At 42.6% G+C, this 21,233-nt stretch overlaps 1 protein-coding gene across 3 annotated transcripts in view; it reads left to right on the forward strand.

Moving 5' to 3' along the window:
- The window catches only part of FYB2 (FYN binding protein 2), a 365,509-nt gene that overhangs the window by 127,246 nt on the left and 217,030 nt on the right, over nucleotides 1-21,233 (forward strand). For all 3 annotated transcript variants that reach the window (XM_069642109.1, XM_069642107.1, XM_069642108.1), the window contains exon 4: nucleotides 10,994-11,024. In XM_069642109.1, coding sequence (XP_069498210.1) covers nucleotides 10,994-11,024 — 31 coding nt within the window. The remainder of the gene's footprint in view (nucleotides 1-10,993; nucleotides 11,025-21,233) is intronic.

The following is a 21,233-nucleotide window of genomic DNA, read 5'->3' on the forward strand; positions in this document are numbered from 1 at the left end:
GCATTATTAAATGAGACTTTGTATCTGTCAAGTGGCACGGCTCAAGCTAATGGAGTGTTGAACTGTCTGAGAATCCAAGATATATAAATTAACAACGAAAGACTAAGAGCGATAGCTGAAGTGGTCACGTGCCAAGGGAAATATTGGCACGATTTCGAAAGTCTTCAAGTGTCTCTTTGTATTGTTTAAAAGTAACCCCATCTGGCACCAAGAAATACAGAATCAATGTGGTTGAACACAAATGAAGAAACAAAGTAAATATATATTTGCCAAGCACAGTGAAAAGTAACTGTGAAAGTGTAAGCGGCTGAAGTTCTGTGAACCCAATGAAAAGCATCATGGAATTTGCAGTCCATTAAATCACTCGAGGAGAAAAGACAGTGAGGGACTTGGCGTGCAACAGATTGTGTAAGGTTGAAGAAAAGTAGCAAGCAAACAATTGCTTGTCTGACTGCAGGCGCTTGTAAAATTGAGGACCTGTGGAATACAGGAACCAAGGTGCACTTTGTTTATTGAGAAGGAAGGCAATTTTGAAACTATTACATTCTTACGACTTGTGCAAGAAGAATTGTTGTTGAAATTGTGAGACGAGGCTGTGGTCTTTGAAATGAAACCCCATAGAGAAAGAAGAGGAACTCGATCCGACTGAGCGAAGTCTGGTTATAAAAAAAAGGGGTGACCCAGACTTGCGTAGGAAGAACCCATGGGGCCTCATTGAACTGTTAACCGTGAACTATGAACTGAGAAACGTAAGAGAAACATTCAACAGCCAAAGTGTGGCCTGCTCAAAGAATTGTCACTCACATGTCCTTGTCAGAGACCCGAAAACCCTGTGCGTAAAACGTGGGGAAGGGAAATATCTTGGAGAGTACAAGAAGCCTTTCTGACATATGATTTAGCATCACTAATTTTCCTTTTACACATCCTTTTACACTGTGTATACTTGTGTGCAAGGTTAGATTGTGTTAGAATAGGCCATTACAATTTAGTTTGGACTGACTAGGACTGTTTTCTTTGTTTTTGATGTTTGAGATTACTTCCAATTTAGCTATAGGGCCAGACAAATGATTTTCCAACCCCCTGAAACTATGAATAAAGGTGTTGAAACGTATACACTTGTGTTGCTGTCTTACTCATGGTACCATGTCTGTCTTACATATGGTGTCAGGAGTAGGATGCAGCTCAACTGATAAAAGTTGGGACTCCCGGCAGTTTACAGACCAGTATCCCTTAAGACACAATACCTTACAAAAGGATCAGGATGGAAGCCAAGCAAGTGCAGCCTTGTTAAGGGTAGTTCCAACTCCCTCTACCTTGAAGTAAGACCATCTACTCCGACCCCTTTTTCCATCTATAAAATGGGAATTACCTTTCATCCTCTAACTCTTCAAGCAATTCGTCCTGAAAGGAAAGTGGTGGAGGGTAACATATATCATCTTCAATGTCCCCAACAATATTTCTTACCAGGGCGAGATAAGAACTTAATCTCTCTGGATTTATAGATATACTTTCCTGCCGACTCAGCTATCTATGTAGTGTCCCCCAGGAAAAAGGAATAAAAAATTCTACCCCTCCTTTCCCGTGGGGATTATCTGAGACTTGGTCTGCTTAATTTCTCTTTCACTCCTATAGGGTTAAACAGGAGCGAGATCATGGGAAACCATGTGCTTTAAGTATGTGGGAACCCCTTTCTAAGAGTACCATTGACCACATAGATATCCTTGATTAGTCCCAGCTTGACCATCCACTCATATCTTTCAAAGACCCAGAGCCCTTATGGCCGGAGTTGGAAATCCATATAAAAACCTGTGATCCTGAGCCTAAATAACAGCAACCCTTTTCGTTACAAATGTCGCTCAGGACCTCACCAAAAAGGGAAGTTGAATATGTGGGTGGTGAACCCATCCCAAACATTGGAGAGGTTAACAAGGAGGAGAGTGTGGAAAACCCAGAAGAGGAGAGACCATGGGAATCCATTGAGGACAACACCATCCCGAAAAGCCACCTGAACAATAGAAGAGGATCTGTCTGTAATATCTGCAGCTTCCTTGGACGAATCAGAATCCTCCCAAATAGAGCAGTGTTATTTCTTTGGAGAATGGGACCATAACATAGAATTCTGTCCCAGAAATTGGAAGAAAGAACAAATGGAGGAAGAGGTGGAATCTCTGTTTGACTATACCATATCAGAACCATCATCTCCCACTAATAGAGGACTAAAATCCTTAAGGGAAGGGTAAACAACCTCTGTTCATTCCCTAGTGAAGCAAAACAAAAAACAACCACGACTTCTCTGAGAATGTTCTTATACCCATTCTCAGACAGCAACATCGTCTTTGCCAATCCAAGAGAAGCAAACTCTTCCAGCTGTAGACCCTCAGTGTTACTCTTGTAGACAAATTGGCCACCCCACCAGGTATTGCCCTTTGAATAAAATACAGGGAGAACCCGGTAATCATGAATCCTTTCAAAGGTTAAACCCAGAGAAACCTTTAGCTAATGCTTGGGCGAAAGCCAGGGTTTTATGGGAAGGGTATGTGAGAAACCTGTGGGTGTTCTCACTTGTAGATCCCGGGGCTACTTTGTTCAGGTGGCCAAGGGAGGGCTATCCCAACCTGTGCTTGGATCCAAACCCTGGGGGTGGACGAGTGAGGGAAAATCTGGGCAGGGGATTCTTGGGGAAGGAACTCACTCGGAGGAGAAATGGCATCCCCCTTTTCCCACACACTCCTACCCGACATCCTCTCAACTTTTTGGGGATACTGTCACTGAAGTCATCATCACCCAGCACTTTCCTGTAGAGAAACGAAAGGGGAAACATCATGGGAAAACAAAACCGTCCCTCAATCTCAATGCAAACATAATTCAGAGGGGGCACTAAATCTCCCATAATGCTCCTTTCCCATCTAACTACCCTAGGTTTCCTCTGCAGCAAACCATCATACACGGAGAACCTACAATCCAGCCTGTTTACCTGATGCAGGTGTATAAAGGGAGGAGGCTGGTGAGCAAGGCACAGCACAGTTACAGCGAGGCTGCATGGCAGAGACCAGCAGGAGATCCCCAAGTGCTGACACTGTGAGGAAAAAGCGAGACACAGAGGGGAGGCATGGTGCACAGAGCAGGACTGACTGGTGGAGCTGCTGGTGTGGTGTGGAGCACGAGCTCCCTGCTAATCCTGCAAGGGAGGGAAAGGAGGAGGTAAAGTTTGGAGGCCTCTGACCACCCCACACCCCCAAGTTTCAAAGTGTGCTTGTTTTTCCGTAACAAGGAAGCTACCAGGGAGTCTCTCAGGGACAGGATGTGGCCCTTACCCTGCTGGGAAGCTGCACCGAGACCCATAGAACAGAACAGACATCTCTCGACTCTGGCTGGTAAGTGGGAAAGCTGGAAAGCTAGCTGGAGTGTAACCACGAGGGAGAGAATCATTGTTAAATGAGACTTTGTGTCTATGTCAAGTGGAACGGCACAAGGGAACTCAGTGTTGAACTGTCTGAGAATCCAAGATATATAATGAACAACGAAAGACTAAGAGTGATAGTTGAAGTGGTCACATGCCAGGGGAAATATTTGCGCGGTTTTGAAGTCTTCGAGAGTATCTTGGTATTGTATAAAAGTAACCGCATATGGCAACAAGAAATACAGAATACATTTGGTTGAACTCAATGAAGAAAGAAAAGTAAATATATATTTGCCGAGCACAGTAAGTAACTGTGAAAGTGAATTAAGCTCGGGAACTCAATGAAAAGCATCATGGAACTGGCAGTCCAATAAATCACCCAAAAAGAAAAGACAGTATGAGACCTGTCATGCAACAGATTGTGTAAAGTAGAATGTGAACAATCGCGCATCTGACTGCAGGTGCTTGTAAAATTGAGGACCTGAGGAATACAGGAACCAAGATGCACTTTGTTTATTGCGAAGGAAGGCAATTGTGAAACTAGTACATTCTTACGACTAGAGAAAGAAGAATTGTTTTTGAAACTGTGAGAAGAGACTGTAGAAATGGAACCCCACATATATGAGGAGGAACTTGAGTCCGACTGAGGGACTGAGAGAAGTCTGGTTATAAAGAAAAGGAGTGACCCAGAATCTGGTTTTTAGAACCCAAGTGGCCACATTGAACTGTCAACTATAAACTGGCTGTTGAATGTGTCTCTTACGTTTCTCACAGTTCGTGGTTCTCAGTTCACAAAGTGTGGCTTGCTCAAAGAATTGTCACTCACTAGTTCTTGTCAGAGACCATAAAATTCTGTGTGTAAAACGTGGGTAAGTGAAATATCTTAAGCATCACTAATTTTCCTTTTACACCTCCCTTTACACTTTTTGCATACTAAGAGTGCAAGGTTAGGTTTTGTTGGCATAGACCATTTATTATTTCACTCAGATTGACTAGGACTGTTTTCTTTTTATTTGATGGTCGAGATTACTCCCATTTTAGCTATAGGGCCAGACAGGAGTTTTTTTCCAACCCCCTGAAACTACTAGTAAAGGTGATGAAAGGTATACTTGCGTTTTTGTCTGACTCTTTGTACCAGGTCTCTGACTCTGGTTGATGTCCTCCCCTTTTTCTGTACAACTTCTTTTGCTCTATCTTCTTCACCCTTTTGGTGCTCTGAGGACCATGGTGCTTTTACAAATATTAAAAAATGATATAATAATTGGGCCATTTTGTAACTAAATCAGTACTTTCATGAAAACCATGTTGGAATGCAATATGTTATTGTTTACTTGTGTACAACACTGGAAATGTACTGGGGAACCCTCTCCTCCTTGCAGGGGTGGGGGCTGTGGGGTCTAGATGGTGGGTGGGCGTTTGTGGCTCCAGACCAGGTCACGCAACACTATATCTCTTCATATAACCAATACTTACAATTTGCATAAAAATAAAGAGCAAGCATAAGCATGCCCAAACCTGCATTACAGTGATTCCGAGCAAATGATGGAAGTTGGATTGATCACAATACTCACCCTAACCAAAATTTGCAGGAAATATATAAAAGTTTGGACAGCTGCAACAAGTATGTGAGGGTTTGCCTGTTTCTGTATTCAGTCTCCCGTGCAGTCTTCTGAAAGCAGTCTGCTTGTTGAAATTAGGGTTGCTCTGCTCCTCCATGCAAGAACTCTGCTTCAGATCATATTTTGCTGGGATTGTCCTGCGCTAGCCCCTGGGCCTGGGTACAGATCTTCTCTAAAGCTGAGTTATCGCACGCACAAGAAACTCGCTCTTCAATGAGCAGACCGATTTCAGAAGACTCTGCAGCGTTGAAAGCGGACCTCTTTTAGACTAGTTCTGAAAGCAGTCTGCTTGTTGAAGTGTGGGTTGCTCGTCCATGTAACAACTCGATTGTTGAACATATCTGGGATTGTCCTTTGCTAGCCCCTCAGTCTGGGGAGATGTGAGCGGTCCAGCAAGACAAGCTGCTCTGTATTGTTCCTGCCCATCTCCTGTTGTGCTTGTATTGTATTGTACTTGGCTTTTATATAGCGCCGTTTACCATTATGATGGTCTCAATGCGGATGTGGTGGGGACACCCTTGGGATGGAAGTCCAGAATGTTTGAGGTCTCGGAGTAAGATTACAATGCTTGTGTGTATTTGGCCAAATGAGGCTTAGCAAGGCTGCCAAGGCTCCGGTAGATGCAGGCTATGGCTACCTTACCCAACTTGGCTAGATGCAAGATATGGCTGACTAACAAATGGAACAAAAGCAAGATGAGGCTACCCTACTCGATTAGGCTAGATACAAAACATGGCTTCCTTACACAATTGGGCTAAATGCAACATATGGCTGACAAACACAGATGGGCTAAATGCAAGATGAGTCTTCCTTACGCAATTAGGCTAAATTTGAGATAAAGCTGACTAACATAAATGGTCTTTCTTAGTAGGTAGTAAGAGTGGTGTGGTTTTATTGGAGTACAGTAATGGCTGTACTCCCTATGCAGACCACACTTACCTTATCAGTCACTGTTGGTTGACAGTGGCAGGCTTCCCAGGCCAACACTGGCAAACACGGAGTGGAGCTACTTTGCCAGGAGCTTCTCTTTGCCCTGTGGCCCTTACCCGCCCGGGCAGAGGCTGACCTTTGTGGTAATCTTAAATAGTCCTTAAGTCCCAATCAACGGTCTTGCAGGCAGGGATGTGGGAGGGGAGGGCAGGAAGGGAAATCGGGAAGCATGCTGGGAAGGGGGTGAACAGGGCAGATCGCTGCGGGAGCACCACAATTAAACTAAATGTAAAAGCCTAAGGCTGGATGGGGACGTGGGCAGCTGATGCAACCTCACCCCACACCCAGTGTGGCAAAAGTGGCAAGGGGCCATGTGCGTGTCACTTATGTGATAAGGTTTCTATTTAATGTGATTTTATCTTGTGCGATGACTTGGAGCTATGTCATGTAAAGATCTATTGAATTTAATGTTATAAACACAACCCCTTGTAGGGACTGTTTATTAAAATTAATTTAATCTGTGATGTCATCAATGACATTTGTGATGCCATCTTACATGTCCTAGGTGTTTGTCTTAGCAGTGCACGGTGGTGGCGCAAATTATGGATGCTTAGCTTATCATAACTGGAGAATTTATGGGGGTTTTCGGTTTTACTTGCAACCATAACTTCCCTTTAAAAGGTTTTCATTGAAAATATATATATATATGTTTGCTTCAGGTACAGACGGGCACAGAAAACATGTAAGCTTTAATGCTGTGATGTTTTTCAAATGCTTCATTTAATCTGGGAAGTGGAGACATTCCACGAAAGTCCGCAAATATGCAAAATAAAGGACTGGTATACACACACAAACTTGATAGACTCTTGTGTTTATTTGGTTCCATCTTAAATCCGCTTGGTATACTCTTCTGCCAGGACTTTCCTGATCTGTGTACTATGCACCCTTGCAGACTTATATGTCCTGTTCTGAATTCCACTTGTGTACTATCCTGCCAGGGTTTCTCCTATAGGTGTAATATACCTGGTATAATCTTCTGCCAGGACTTCCCTTCTATGCACTGCACACTCTTGTAGACTTGACAGTTTCTTCTGTATATTCCATTATGCTGCTTTAAGAACATTTCACTTGCTTGTTCTTTCTTATTTGCTTTATTTGCATTTATTTGGGTTTTGCATGCTTGCCGATACGCTCTGGGGTCCCAGCTTCCCTTGGGTGGACCCACCAGCTTGGCTGGCGTAAGGCGGGTATCCTGCTGCAAGCTAGTGGCGGCCTTCCGGCATTCTGCTTTCTCTCGCCACTTCTACTTCCCAGCTTCATGTCCTCTCGTGGCTCCTGTGTCTCTGTTCTGTCTCTCTCCAGGCTTCAGTTAGCTGGAGGCTGCCTTGTTAGTACCAGCGAATGCCCAGAAGCTCTCCATCTGCTTCTGGCATTCTCACCGCATACATTCACCTGCAGTTTGCTTTTTTTGGTAGAAAGCCACTTCACTCCATGGGCACCACTACAGCCCCAGGTCAGCACAGAGAGGTAGCATTCTCCAGACATCGTACACATCAGCTGTTGTACCAGTTTACATTTCCCAGCTTCAGGTAGGTGTCCGTAACAATGCACAGCCTGCTCTCCTGGCCTCCATTGATCGTTACTCGGCTCATCTTCCTCGTTACAGTATTTTCAATCTTGGGGAGAAAAAAGCCTTTGTGATTACTTGGATGTGAAATTTGGTACGGTGTTCTTAGCAATCTTGAAGAGCAAGTCAATCCTTGATGTCTTGTGTGCAGAATCCGGTAAGATATTTTCAGTGCCTTTCTTGGGTCGGTGAGGGGAGGGATGAACATGTGACATTAGGGCATGGGAAATGGCAGGAGTATCCTCAAAACAAGAAAGGAGGATACAATGTCTCATTGGTTGTCTGGAAGGCATCAGGAAGTAGACCCAGACAACAGAGTAAAGTTTGGGCTACAAAACCTTTAATAATGGTACTTCTGTACACATTTGTAGCTTATTAACATAGCTTTTATTACAAGTTACAGGAAGCTATTATGTGGGGAACCAAAGGGTCCCATCACCCAGGCTCAACTGACTGTCATGGAATTGACACATATACAAACATTCCACAAGCTGTCATAGTGTTCCATGCCAGCTAACAGATATGCATCAAGTACATTACAACACATCTCCTCCCTTTCCGATGATCAACCAAATATGAGATTTCCAACACACTCCTGTGCATCAAGTACATTACAACAAAACCTTTATTAAAATCATGTTGAGGTGGGGAATAAGGCCTACGTTACCCTATTCTAAGGTGACATTTTCCTACCCAAGGATGGTCTGTGTCAGGAAGTCCAAAGTAAATATCTGTCTGTGTACAAAACCTATACTTGCCTGACATCTTTTCTTTCAAATTGTGTAGGGATGTCAGTGTTCAAACAAAAGTTCAGAGCTTCTTCCAACTCTTGTTCGGAAAGGGCTCTCTTTTCCCTAGGATACCAGATAGGTTAATATCAATCAAAAGGGGTTCCATTCCCCAAGCTTTCAAGTCTCTCACTGTTTTCGCAATAACACAATTCCTTGAGATTCTTCCCAGCTTTCAGGGACTTGGCTTTTTCATCAAAATCATAAAGTACAACTCTTAATGTTCACAATGCACAGGCTTTTCTGTATCTTCAACCATAAGCTTAGAAATGTTTGAATTGGCTTCTTTTAAGTGGGATGCATTCGGGTCTAGGCACAGTTTTCAGACCACACAGTCCCCAAATTACAGGTCAGTCAACCGAGACACCTGATTGACTTCTCTGCCACAGTTGCACCACCACTGCTTCCGCTCAACAGTGGTATCAGACTTATATGCTGGTAGTCTTCACCATTACTTGTTGAAGTATCACAACCTTTTCATAGTTTGCCACAACTTGTACAATTCCTCTTTTCCTTATGGCTTTAGCCAATGCTTGCTTTTCCTTAACTTGAACACTTCACAGTTCATCATTCATTAGGAATGCTTGCTTTCTTCAGTTTATCTGATTCACAGTTCCTTTGTACGAGGGAACGTTTCCCTCTGCTTTCCATGCATGTGGCATTCACTTAGTACAGTATCACTTTCCTTTTATTCGGTATTCAAAATGCTTTTCATTCATGTTCAAAACATTATAATGGCAAATTCCCAGTTCACTCTCCTGTTGGGAATTTGCACCCTTGTTTGTGGCTTTCTCCTTCACTTCCAACTTTAATGCTTTTCTGGCCCTCCAGCAGCCCTTTGGTATTCTTAAATCGCTCTTTTCTCAAGGTTCATCAACCTTCACAACATTGTATGCATACAGCATCTGTGTTTTACCTTTCCGAAGTGGCAATTGCCTCTGCCTCCGCTCCCTCATTTGCGAGTGTTCCGACCTTCCTTCAGCACATGGCTCACACCACAACATCCCAGAGTCACTCACCCTCACTTGGCTCACCGGGTACGCTGTTTTCATGTGCCTTTTGCCACGCTGGTCGGTTCCTCGTGGCTGCTGCTCCCAGCTCGGCAGGCCCCTCTTCTAAGTCTCTGACACATCGGGCTGTTGGAGAGTGAGTCCTCTCGAATCCTGGAGGTTAGCAGCCTGACCCTGCCACCGGAGACCTTAGGACAATGCCAGCCACAGTCTGTTCCGCTGCAAAAACTCTGTAGCTTCACAGTGCCTCTGACACACGATCTCCCTTCTTCTTGAACCATCCTCTGTCTGCAAGCATTCCACATGAGTTACCACTCTCTCTCCCATTGTCTCCATTAGCCTCACCTGAGAGGCCCTCCTATACCACCCCTTTGGTCTTAGGTGCAGGTTATTCATGTTTATTAGATAACAGTCTTGGTACTCGGCATCCCTCTTCCTCGCCCCAGTATCAGAGTGGTGTTTCTGTGTGTTCACTCAGGAACAGACATTAATTCTTTTTTAGTTTGGTCTGTTCCTTGTCTCCGTGCTATAACAGTGTATATTGGGAGATAGTTTTCTAACACAATAGGGAAGGGATTGTAAATACTGCATAAAAGCCTGCGGGACATCTGATTCCTGATGAAAGGGAAATGGGGGGATACAATGTATCACTCAAGGGTGCCTCAACCCCACTCACCAAGTCGTCTCCTCCCAGGTGATCCACCCTCGTATATCCACCCACAGGGTCAGTATCCAAAAGCGATGGCCTTTCCCAGGTCACCTGGGGGGAGAATACTTTGGGGAAAGAAGTGAGGACGCCCTCAGATTCCTCACATATCACCTCCCCCCTCATGTGATCCTCACTTATATAACCGCCCCTAGGGTCAGGATCAGGTAGGGGCTGCCTTTCCCTGCCCACATTGGGAGAGGTCACCACCGGGAGAGAAGTGATGACACCATCGGATTCATCACAACATTCACAGTCCAGTATGTAGCAACCAGCAGTGACTGGTGCCAATGAGAGCAGAAGGTGTGGTTATCCTGACGCCGTTCTCGAACTAGCATGGTTCGAGAGCATGTCAGGAGTTAAGAGTTTACCATGACGGGGAGCGCACCTACCTGGGGGCTCTCTTAATAAATAGAAATATACTTCAATATAAAGGTCTCTTTATTTGGGCACATGCCAAAACAGATGCCCTTAGTCTGCTGGGATTTAAGGAAAAGTAAATAATGACACTGGCGTTAGTGTAGAGGGGTGACATTGTGGTGGGGTAGCAAAAAAAGTTCTTCTCTTACTTTTCTACAACAGAAAATCCACTGATCATTCCCCTTCATTTGATAATATTCCTTGCCCCCATTATTTGTATTTTCTGTATATTCAGATGTGTGAAATCTCATTGTGAACTCACAAAGGTGATACACTTCGTCAGTCTTATCTTTGCAGTTTCGTGTCATGGTAAGGCCTTATCTGAAAATGTAATAAGTTGTACTGACTTGCTAGTGTACACTTCAATATAAAAGATTATATTCAATTTCACATTAAACATATGCAATAGAATTAGACACTTGTTTAACAAATGTTCCCTAATTACATTACGTAAAACACTTTAGAAATGGGTTTTGTTTTTTTATTGTTACAGATGCCGCAGATCATTGCCCTTCTACAGAAATGTAAGTATTACAAAACATTTGCATAATCTTTAACCTATTACAATACTGTTCTTTGCTCTACTGGACAATGAAGCGTAAACCTGCTGGGTCTTTTGCTTGGTGTGCACACATGCTTATTGTAATGCAAAGAGCTAGAATTATAGTACTTTAATATTGATGTACACTAGTGTCCAGGCTCAAATGTCAGCCCTTCATTGGTGGTCTTCTGTTGGGATTTGATGTGGCTGGTGGATACTTGTCAGAGTTCTTAAGTTTTTTTTAGGCTAAGAGTTAAATGCTTAATGAGTCAATTAGGTGTGCCCAAACATCTATCAGAGAGGCGAGTGTTATCGGACAGTCGCCATCCAAGAGAAGTGTCTTAATGGAGGATTGTTATTTTTGAAAGATCTAAAAACGTGGAGTGAATTCTTCTTCCCAAATCTAAACGCATGGGCCTCAGGAGATGGAAACAGAAGATTCAAGTCTCTGTGAATTTCACCTTTTATGTTTAATGGTTTGTGATTACGGAGTGTGAGGTATGGACCTTAACCCGATAAGAAGATAGGTAGATATTCAGTGTTTTAACATGTCCTTACTTCCTATGTGTTAATGATACTTTCGTTAAAATACCTTTACCTTTGTGCAACCTTTATCCCATTAATTGTATTTGGCTGTTCGAGTGAAGCCAGAACCAAGTGATCATTGATTGGAAACCATGGAAGAGAAACTGGCCAAGTTTGATAATCCATGTTCAGAGGAAGGTGGCTGGTGTTTGCCTGTTCTGCGCACTAGAGTGGTGACTTCTAAGCAATTCGGGATTGGCTGGCAGTGGCCGCGGCAGCTAGTAAATGGGTCTTCACCCTTTGGCTCAAGACATTTTGGACTAGAAGTACCATCAGCCATAGTAAGCAGTTCATAACTGTTGCAATTTTCTGAAGCTGCATAAAAGAAAGCCAGTTGGTAGAGAAATAAAATATGAATGGACGAGCAAGACTGAGGTCACAATGATTTTGCTCAGGATTTAATGCACTGAGAGTTGTTGGCTCTCTTTTGACCTGTGAGTTTACCACTTCTTTGTACTCTACATACACACACCCTTTAAAGTACCCATTTGCTGATGCCGCCCGGAGCAGAGCTTTTTTATTCTTATACTGTCTGAGTTTCTGCTTTGTCTATTTTATTCAAGTTTTTGGATTACATTCATATGCTGCTCAGACTATTTTTAGTTTTGGCTCATACTGATGGCATTAGCACCTGTAATTGGAAAAAATGAATGGTGTTTGTCAAGGCAAATATATATGGCAGGTGCATCATCAATAGAGCACATTTGTTGTGTAACTTCTTTTTACATTCATGCACTTTAGATTAATAATACCTGACCAAAAACAGCACTTGGATGGTAGTGGGTTAATTGCAGCCATCAGGCTGCTCATCCTTTAATATGCATGTCATCAACAAAGGTGCTCAAAGTCACACTTGGTTAAAAGTGATGCAGAAACTATCACACAGACCTCAAATGACTTAGTGTGGCTCCATCAGTTACATTACATGTGTCTGCTATTTCATAGTAATCTGTTTACAATGTTATTCAAGTGTATTGATGTGTAGGGTTAAAAGTCCAGGTCACCCGTTTTAATTAAAAATATTGTGTGTGTCAGAATAAATGCATGTTAGGGATTTTAGACCTGTAAATGACAAGCAATTGAAAAGGCAATGTGATATAGGTTGTCGAGTGCTAATGATGGAAGGTGATTTTTATTTTTGGATTTAGAAAATGTAATTGCTCTAATACGCATAGATTGAAGACAGCACTTTATCTTACACAGAAGCACTTAACTTTTTATATTGAATCTGAGGGGATTTTGGCTTCACTGGTGGCTATTCAAAATGCACATGCGCTGACATTTGCTTGTTCTGCTAGTTGGCATTTACATTTTACTAAAATAATGATATCATTAACAAATATGAGCTGCAAACCTGTTTGGAAGTTGCAAAGCGCTCTCCGGACAACTTTTAAGGAGTGTATGGAGTTCTCCTTCTCCTCCTTCTCCTCCTCCTCCCCCCCCCACTGAAGTAGAATGGGAGCGTTAAGAGTTTGAAGCCTACAAAAAGGTGAACCTTTGTCCAATTGGATGAGCCCTGTGGTGTGTTGACCTCTTGAGGGGTAAGAGATGATGGGCCCAGAGGATGCCTGACGAAATCTGATTCCCAGCGGGCAGATAAAGCACAGAGCAGTGTGACCTAACTGACTGGGGAGATTACCGGGAGGCTATGAGGTCAAAGACCACCAGAATCATTTCTCTGTCAAGTCCATAGAATGTGGGAAACTAGGAATGGAACCATTGGATGGGATGGAATTGATTACAAATCTGAAATGCTCATTGCTTCCTCACTAGACCCAAACACAAATTACATCTGATTCAATGCTGAATAAATAGTGTTTTCCTGCACGTTGCATGCTGTGTCTTATAAACTATAACCAATTGGTAGCGATTAGAATGTTGTAGCATGTTTTTATCCTGCTTTCTGTGCATATTCAAAGCCAAATGAAGATTCATCTAAAGACCAGCATTTCTGTGCAAGGCACGCTGTCCCTTACAACCAAAGACAAGTACATCGACGCCTGTGTGTTTTCACAGCAACAGTCACTAACTGGGGACTGTGGGTCAGTGGCCAACATTACAGAGAATGTATAAATCAAGACATGTGAAAGCCTATCCATTTAAAAAGTGATAATAGATGAAAGACAGGTTACCTAAACAACTTCCGTTGACATAAGGAATATTGCAATTTTAAATGAACATAGAGATTTTGCCAATGACATTGTGTTGAATTGAGAGGGCCCTAAATTAGATGCACCCATATTATCCACAGTAATTGGGGGCATAGTGTTTGTCCTTTCTGATAATCATAATCTTCGGTCATTACAGAGCACAGATAAATCAATATTCTGTATGTTCTACTTTTGATAGTACTTCTTCCCTTAACTCAAGCCAGAATATTTTGATGTAACCTACTATTGCTTGTATTTAATTTGCATGCATATGTTAGAAACCAAAAACACCACATTGCACATGGGAACACATAGATAATGAGAAATATCTAGCAAATCTGCAAATCATTTTAAGGTGTGACATTTCTCTGATACTATTATTGTTGGTGATATTGGAGAAAACAAAGAATTGTCAAGAATGCTGTTTAATCTATACAGTGATTGACAGGAGTCTGGCCAAGAGACTACAGGGCAAAAGCTATATCTCACAGTATGAACTGTAGATTAGGGTAGATTCATGTTGGATATTTTGTGTAGATTTGGGGTCTGGTGGTATTTTCTTACCGCCAAAAAAATGATGACTACTCCTTGCATTTAGATTGGCTTTGCCCTTATTTCCTTTGTGACCATACCTTATTACATTATATGGGATAATTTAGTAGTATACACTATTGTTGTTAATTTAGTGGTGAACATGATTTTTCTGTTTTATTTATGGCCCCAACATACACAACTTTCCTTATTCTTATAATGTTCTTGTGATCTATAGAGAGCCTTGGACCTATATACAGAGACACCACAATTTCACACATAGAGTATTATCAATAACCTGTGGTGTCATCACTGACTTTTGTACATCAGTGAACCATGCTTCCATAGGCCTCATTACTGGTTCATGGACCCCCAGTAATCTATATTTTGTATTATATTCCACACAAACACCATGCACTGGGTGAACACACGCATACAACTATTTATCACTGCTAAGTCTATCTATTCCATCCGCATGGGAAACATGACACATGTATTACCAAAAAAAAAAAATCTTCCCCATTTCATAAGGTATTATTTTAAATGCACCAAGAAATGGCCAAAACAAAAACACTCTACACGATCTGCATATATATCATTTGTATTATAAAAGTTCAATTTCAAAGAAGACATCTTACCATTTGTACATTTGTATTACCGCATTGTCTGTAACAAAAAGAAGAGAAAAAAATACAGTGACAGAACAACACACATTGCAACATTACAACATGGCAATTAAACACAGGGGATTCCCTTTTGCTACTCTGCCTGCCTGATATTTTTAGGTCATTCGTACAACAGCACACAGTAACCTCAATTCACTTTGAATATTTACCAATTATCTGTAGTTCTCTACCCCACGCGACCTCCCTTTGCTCGCCTCCGAAGAATGGGCCCAGGGTTGTCTTTGTAATCTTGAAGACTTGAAATGCACAGCGAGAACAAGGAATTCTCAAGCTGGCGCTAAGTGAGACTGGGCATGCCTGTCTCAGAGGCCAGTCTCAGATCCTCTGTCTCGGCAGCTCAGCAAAAGTGATCTGAACTTTTTTGTCAGACATTCCCCAGCAGAACTCTGCTGTTTACGCAGCATATCTGCAGATATACTTCCCTCCAATCATATTAGCAGAAAGTGTATTCGGTTGACACCCCTGTGTCACAAACAATGGGAGCTTCATACTATAATAACTGTTTCTGTTTGATTTCCTGCTGCCTTCCTGTCCTTCGCATTCATCACAGCCAGAGAAAATCGGAGAGAAAATACACGTTTAAAAGCGAATTTCAAAACATGCACTTCCACCTCATTTTCACATAGAGATTACATTATAATGTTAATGAGTTAGCACTAGTGATGAGTATTTGTTAATTAAGTCAGTCAATTAGATAGATAAATAATGTAGCCCCCTGTGTATGAGGCATTTCAAGGAAGATAAAAGAAAAATGTAAAAAAAAGGTTTATGCACATTTACTCTCTATAATGGGATTTTTGGCTGCAATATGAATTCCATACCTTGCATGCCTCCAGCCATAAATTCATCTGCTCTGTTGGCAACATAAATTGACTATGTGTGTGTGCCACATTATTGCTGGCAATAGAATGCTAGCACATTCAGTGAAGCGCTATACTTCAAAGCGCTATACTTCAAAGCACTATACTTCAAAGCACTATAAATTATACTACATTCCTAAGGCCAAGGTAGCATATAACAGAAACGGGGTACATACTAAAGTGATCTGAGTTGAGACAGGTATTCACAGGAACTGCAGGAGCTGGCTGTAAGTAGAGACGGAGAGAAAGCAAACACGAGCAACTATACTGGGCAACACAGATTGATCACAATAAAGGTTGTACTGGAATATGGTAAGGGGTCTCCATGGATTGTTGGTGGAAAAGTAGAGCATATTTATGCTGAAACCAACTGAAGTAGAGTGGGATCAGTACAAGCAGATTACAGATGCATCAGCATCATGAGTTAGGTGTGCCACGGTACTTAGAGTAAGGGTAAAACTGGAGACAATTTACTGAGGCAGGCAAGACTCCAATGGACTAGGTGAAGGTAACAGAAGTCTTTCCCTTATCTGATCTGAATACGACCAACCCAAGGGTCACACTGTACATGGATACAGACTAGAGGCACAACAGTGGATCAAGATGTAATACAGGCGGACAGTAGTATTGAAAGAAGTAGCCCAGTACAGGACAGGAGCGAGTAACAAAGTACAAGGCAGAGGCTGGAATATCAGAATACTCCACGCAAAGGGGCTCAGGAAACCGATTACTTAAGAACAGGTACTAGAGCTATGGACTGAAGTCTGGAATTATTGCAGGCAAAGAACAAACAGGAAACCTCAAGAGACTGGGATTGCAGAGAGAAAGCAAGAAACGCTAGGCAGAAGCCTGGCAAGTCTGTGAAGCAGAAATGCTTACAGAAAACAAGGTTTTTACAGAAAGGCAGAAACGATATCTGCAAAAGAACGGAATGTCTTTAACAGCAAAACAGGACAAGGTTTCAGAAGTCAAAAACTGGAAATCGGGGAAGAAATTCAAAAACAGGCAGACGTTGAAAAGCCCAAATAGGATATTCAGAAAAGGTTCAAAAGCACAGACTTGCTTCTGTTCAAAGTGAGCTTATAAAGGCCTTCAAAGTCAACAGCCCAACAGGGTGGAGCTGATTGCAGTCTCGAACAGCTGTGTTCGATTAAGCCAGCCCCTGTTTTAGTAGCCTGCAGAAGTGGGTTGTAATCAGTCTCTTTAGCTCTCAGCAGCCTAGCCTGCAGCGGCTTGGAGCAGGTGAATTCAATCAGGGCCACTACAGCTCTTTGTAGCTTGCTGCAAACAAATGTGCTCAGTATATGCCTCCTCCAGCCCTCTGCCTCTTGGACAGCATACATGTACCAGAATGCATCTGCTGGTTTAACCCCAAACCCGGAATGGAGCATAAAATTAGATTGGCCCAAAACTGCAACAGTAAAACAAGTAAATTAATGCAGAAGCATGTTTTAACAGTGTAATGAGGTCATAAACCGAGTCTCTGAATGCATGCAGGTAGGTAGAGTCCTGACAGTGATCAATATTGTTCATGAGTATTCATGAGTAGCGGAAATGTAACATCTATTATCTGATAAGTGACATGTAGATGTAGATGTATTTAATTGTGTATGAGTGTGTGTCTTCAAAGTTAGTGAGAATTTGCAGTAATGTTGATTTTCTTCTGTATACAAGCTGCTTATGCTTGCAAAAACATACTGTTTTGACTTCCCCAGAATAAAGTTATTGGACCAAATTTGACTTTCCTTGAAACAGAGTAGAATATAATATCAACTATGCCTGCTTCTTGTCCCAGAATTTCGGGGTGGAATTCTATAGTTGGGCGTGTTTAGTCTGAGGGTGTACCTTAACGAACAGTAAACTTACATCCACAATAATACTCATGGGTTTGCATTGGAATTGACTCCATCTTACACTTTCTGAGCATTCTTGCAGGAAAGAAGCAATCCACTATAAAGCTGTGCCCTTTTTACCCATGTAGTGCTTCATTCTTGATAGTTTAATGGCATGATCTACTGTGTTAATGGCAGCTGTAAGGTTCTACAATGCAGAATCTAGATTGCTTGACGTGGAATGAGGCATTCTATGGCAAGACAGGAGGCTCCTATTATGCATCACAATCTTTACTCTGAAACCACAACAGCAAAGAAAAAACTTTTACAAACACAAAAACGTTTGAAAACGGACCTAGATAGAGTTCAGTGTTAATGCAAGGGGGACTCCCCAATCCATCATGGAGGACAGGCCATGCCCTGCAGGAGACCAATGAGCAGGGACCCTCCTTTATATAAGTCACTTACTCCAATCCCAGCTCCTCTTTCTTTGCTGCTGACACCCCAGCTAAGTCACTCCTTTTAGTTGTGTCTTGCATGTTAGTCAGTGGTAGGCTTTAATAGTACATTAAGGCCTTAAATTGTATACATTGTATAAATATAAATGTAAAATATATGTTGGGTTACCTTTATTATATAAGGGACGTTTTACTGCTTTGGTGACGGTTTCTGGGAGGCCGCATGAGGCCGTTGCTTTTATTATTGTGTAGTTTTTGCTAGAATGTTAGAGCTTGCGCTTGTGAACCTCTGGGTATTAACAGCGTTCTAGGTAACCATTCATGTCATTAGGAATGATTTAAAACCCATTGTGCGCTGGTCTAACGGAAGATTCTTTTTCAGAGCAGCGCGCGCGAGCCTCTTTGCTTAAGTGGATTATTCATTCCTTTGGCTGACTCGCAGAGTGCATTTCGTTCAGTCAGAACAAAGTTGTCCTGTCAGAAGGCAGTAATTGGCCTTTTCAGGTTTTGTCATAAAGTGCCCACTGGGCGTCGTGGACAAGGGTTCTTCACAGGTTGTGTGTCTGTTCCTTCCTTTTAGGCAAATTGTTCTGTTAGGGAAAGTAATTGAGCTATTTGGTCTATCAGTCCTGCACGCGTGATGGCCCCTCTGCAGCATGTGCAGCTGACAGTGATTACAGCATGCCAGTGCAGGTTGATTTATTTCAGGGCACCTTTGGCCTCACACCCGCCCTCCAACTGTGCCATTTGCCAGGCATGGCTGCTTAGCCCCTCTCTGTAATTGCGGGATTGTGTCTCCTAGGAAGGGGGGGGAGGCTGGGGACGTTTTATCACCACCAGTCTAATTGAAGCTTCTGCTTCAGTCCTGGCGCACGTGGGGTGGAACGTGTTGGATTATTGGTCCCGGTGTGTGGTTATGTTTTAGTGAACCATTTTGGGACAGAGTTGTAGTCAAATTTGTACTCAGTATATGTTTATAGTCTAAAGATATGGACATGTGTCCAGGAGAGCGTTAGTTCAAATCCCTACAATGTTTCCACTGTTTCTTTCCAGTGTCCGTGGTGTTTATATACACTTGTGTTGAAATGTAGCAAAAGCTTCTGCTTCCATCCAGAAGCAGGATAGCTCATTGATAGAGCTGCGTGTTTTCCATGCAGCGGGAACTGGGTTTGTTTCCTGCCTTGGTCCTGTACATATATATATATATATATATTTTAATTGTTATTTATCTAATGACATTTTACAACCTGTATTTCGCCGACCCGCCCGCTCAAGAGCCTGATGCGCTGCCACACTGCAGGTTTATTTAGCGCTGTATATGGCATTGATGATTGCCTTCACTGTAGTGTGCCATAACCTGGTCGGTTGCAGGCTTTGCCTGTGTTCTGGTGCGAGGTTGCCCCTTGCATACTGCTGGTAACCACTCCCTGTTAGGGTGAGCAGTTTGAGGTGCACTTGCACAGTGTTTCCTCTCAAACAATATTTTAAGCTATTTGTGCAGCACATCATTAGCGTTTCCTGTTTGCAGTAGCCCGGATGGCTCAGCAAGCATCAGCTTTTATAGAAAGGCCCAGGATTTGGGCCCCATTAGGGCGTAACCCCACTTCCTAGGCAAGGATTACTTTGTAATTTTTATAAGTGTTTGGAAGGTCGTTCACAGACATTAGGGGGGCCCTACCTTCCTTTATAGCCATCACTTAGGTGCTATCCTTAGACTTTGAGTAATCCTGTCGGCCCCAAACATTAGTTAGTTACAGGACAACTCGGTCCTTTGGCTTCCTTTGGCAGTTCAGTCCTCTTTTTTCTTATACAATTAATTGGAGATATATAATCTACTCTGTGAAGAGGGAAATAACCCCTGATATCCCTATTGACGTGCAGGAGCTGCACAGCTTGAGGTGCAGAGGGGTTTGCCTGCTCGGCAACACCAATGCCACTCCTTTAAGGGTGGTGTGATTTCTCTTGCTATTGTCTCAATATTGTATTAATACAATCTTGTATTTTGGCAAGGACAAGGTTTGCTTAAAGGTAACTGTTCTGTCTTGTTAGCAAGACAATATTGAGCTCTCAGGTTTTGACCCTGTTGCAGTGTTAGGAAACACTTGCTGGTATCAGAAGGAAAGGTTACCAAGCACTAACATTCTGGAGCACGCCTCCATGTTTTTCCTCCCAAGGCTTTGTCTGCTCCCGCTAATACATCTAGCGGGGTATACAATTTCTCCTCTGCTCGAGGAATACAAGCCCAGTTTAGCACTCAAGGGGGAGTTGTTTCTCGTATTTTATTTTCGTTCTTTTTACCCTTTGGCACAGCGTGTAGAGTGCCTAATTTGACATCTGTGCAAAGCCTGCTGACGCAGGTTTTGAATCTTGGAAGGGTCAAGATAAATGTTTCATCCTTCCCAGGTCGATAAATGAACACCACACTCTGTGGATAGTAATGTTTAGCATCGCTCAGATGCCTGAGGGTTTGGAGCACTATATAAGTGCTATTTTATTATGTGTTTGTGCTTCTATTTTCCTTTTCCCTGATCTCTGCAGAGGCCAGACAGCCTTGCATGCATATAGAGGGCCAAGCCTCAATGTTTATGGGACAGTGGTCCCAGTATTCCTTTGCAGCCTTTCCATTACTGGGCATGATAATTATCCCAAGGCCATTGCTGCCCACCCCGTGTGTTTTTCCTTTAAACAGGAGTTCTTGCTCTTCACCGCTGCATAGCTTGCACTGGCCATTTGCCTCCCATATATATTTGTTTTTCCTCTTCACCATTTTTCCTGGTATTTCACTGTTAAGTGGACCCGCTACGCGTTCACTTCAGTCATAAGGAGTCCGGATGCTATACTTGTCTCCTTGTTTTGGTTACGTTTCGGGTTCCAGTCCAGATGAGTTAGTGTGATCCCTTCTACGGTGTTGGGAGGGGGTTTTAAGTGCGAGAATATAAAATGTAAGAGGATCAACTTCTGTTTTTCCTTTTCCGTCGATAGGTGAAGGGGCTGTATTCCTCCTATAGGAAGGAACAATATCCCTCAGTGGGATAGATGGGTATGGGAGTGGTGCTCATCCAAGTTATTACGACCTCTCTATCACAGGGT

This window comes from Ambystoma mexicanum, chromosome 1q (assembly GCF_040938575.1).
Source record: "Ambystoma mexicanum isolate Mex_15411 chromosome 1q, UKY_AmexF1_1, whole genome shotgun sequence".
In the NCBI taxonomy this organism is placed as follows: domain Eukaryota; kingdom Metazoa; phylum Chordata; class Amphibia; order Caudata; family Ambystomatidae; genus Ambystoma; species Ambystoma mexicanum.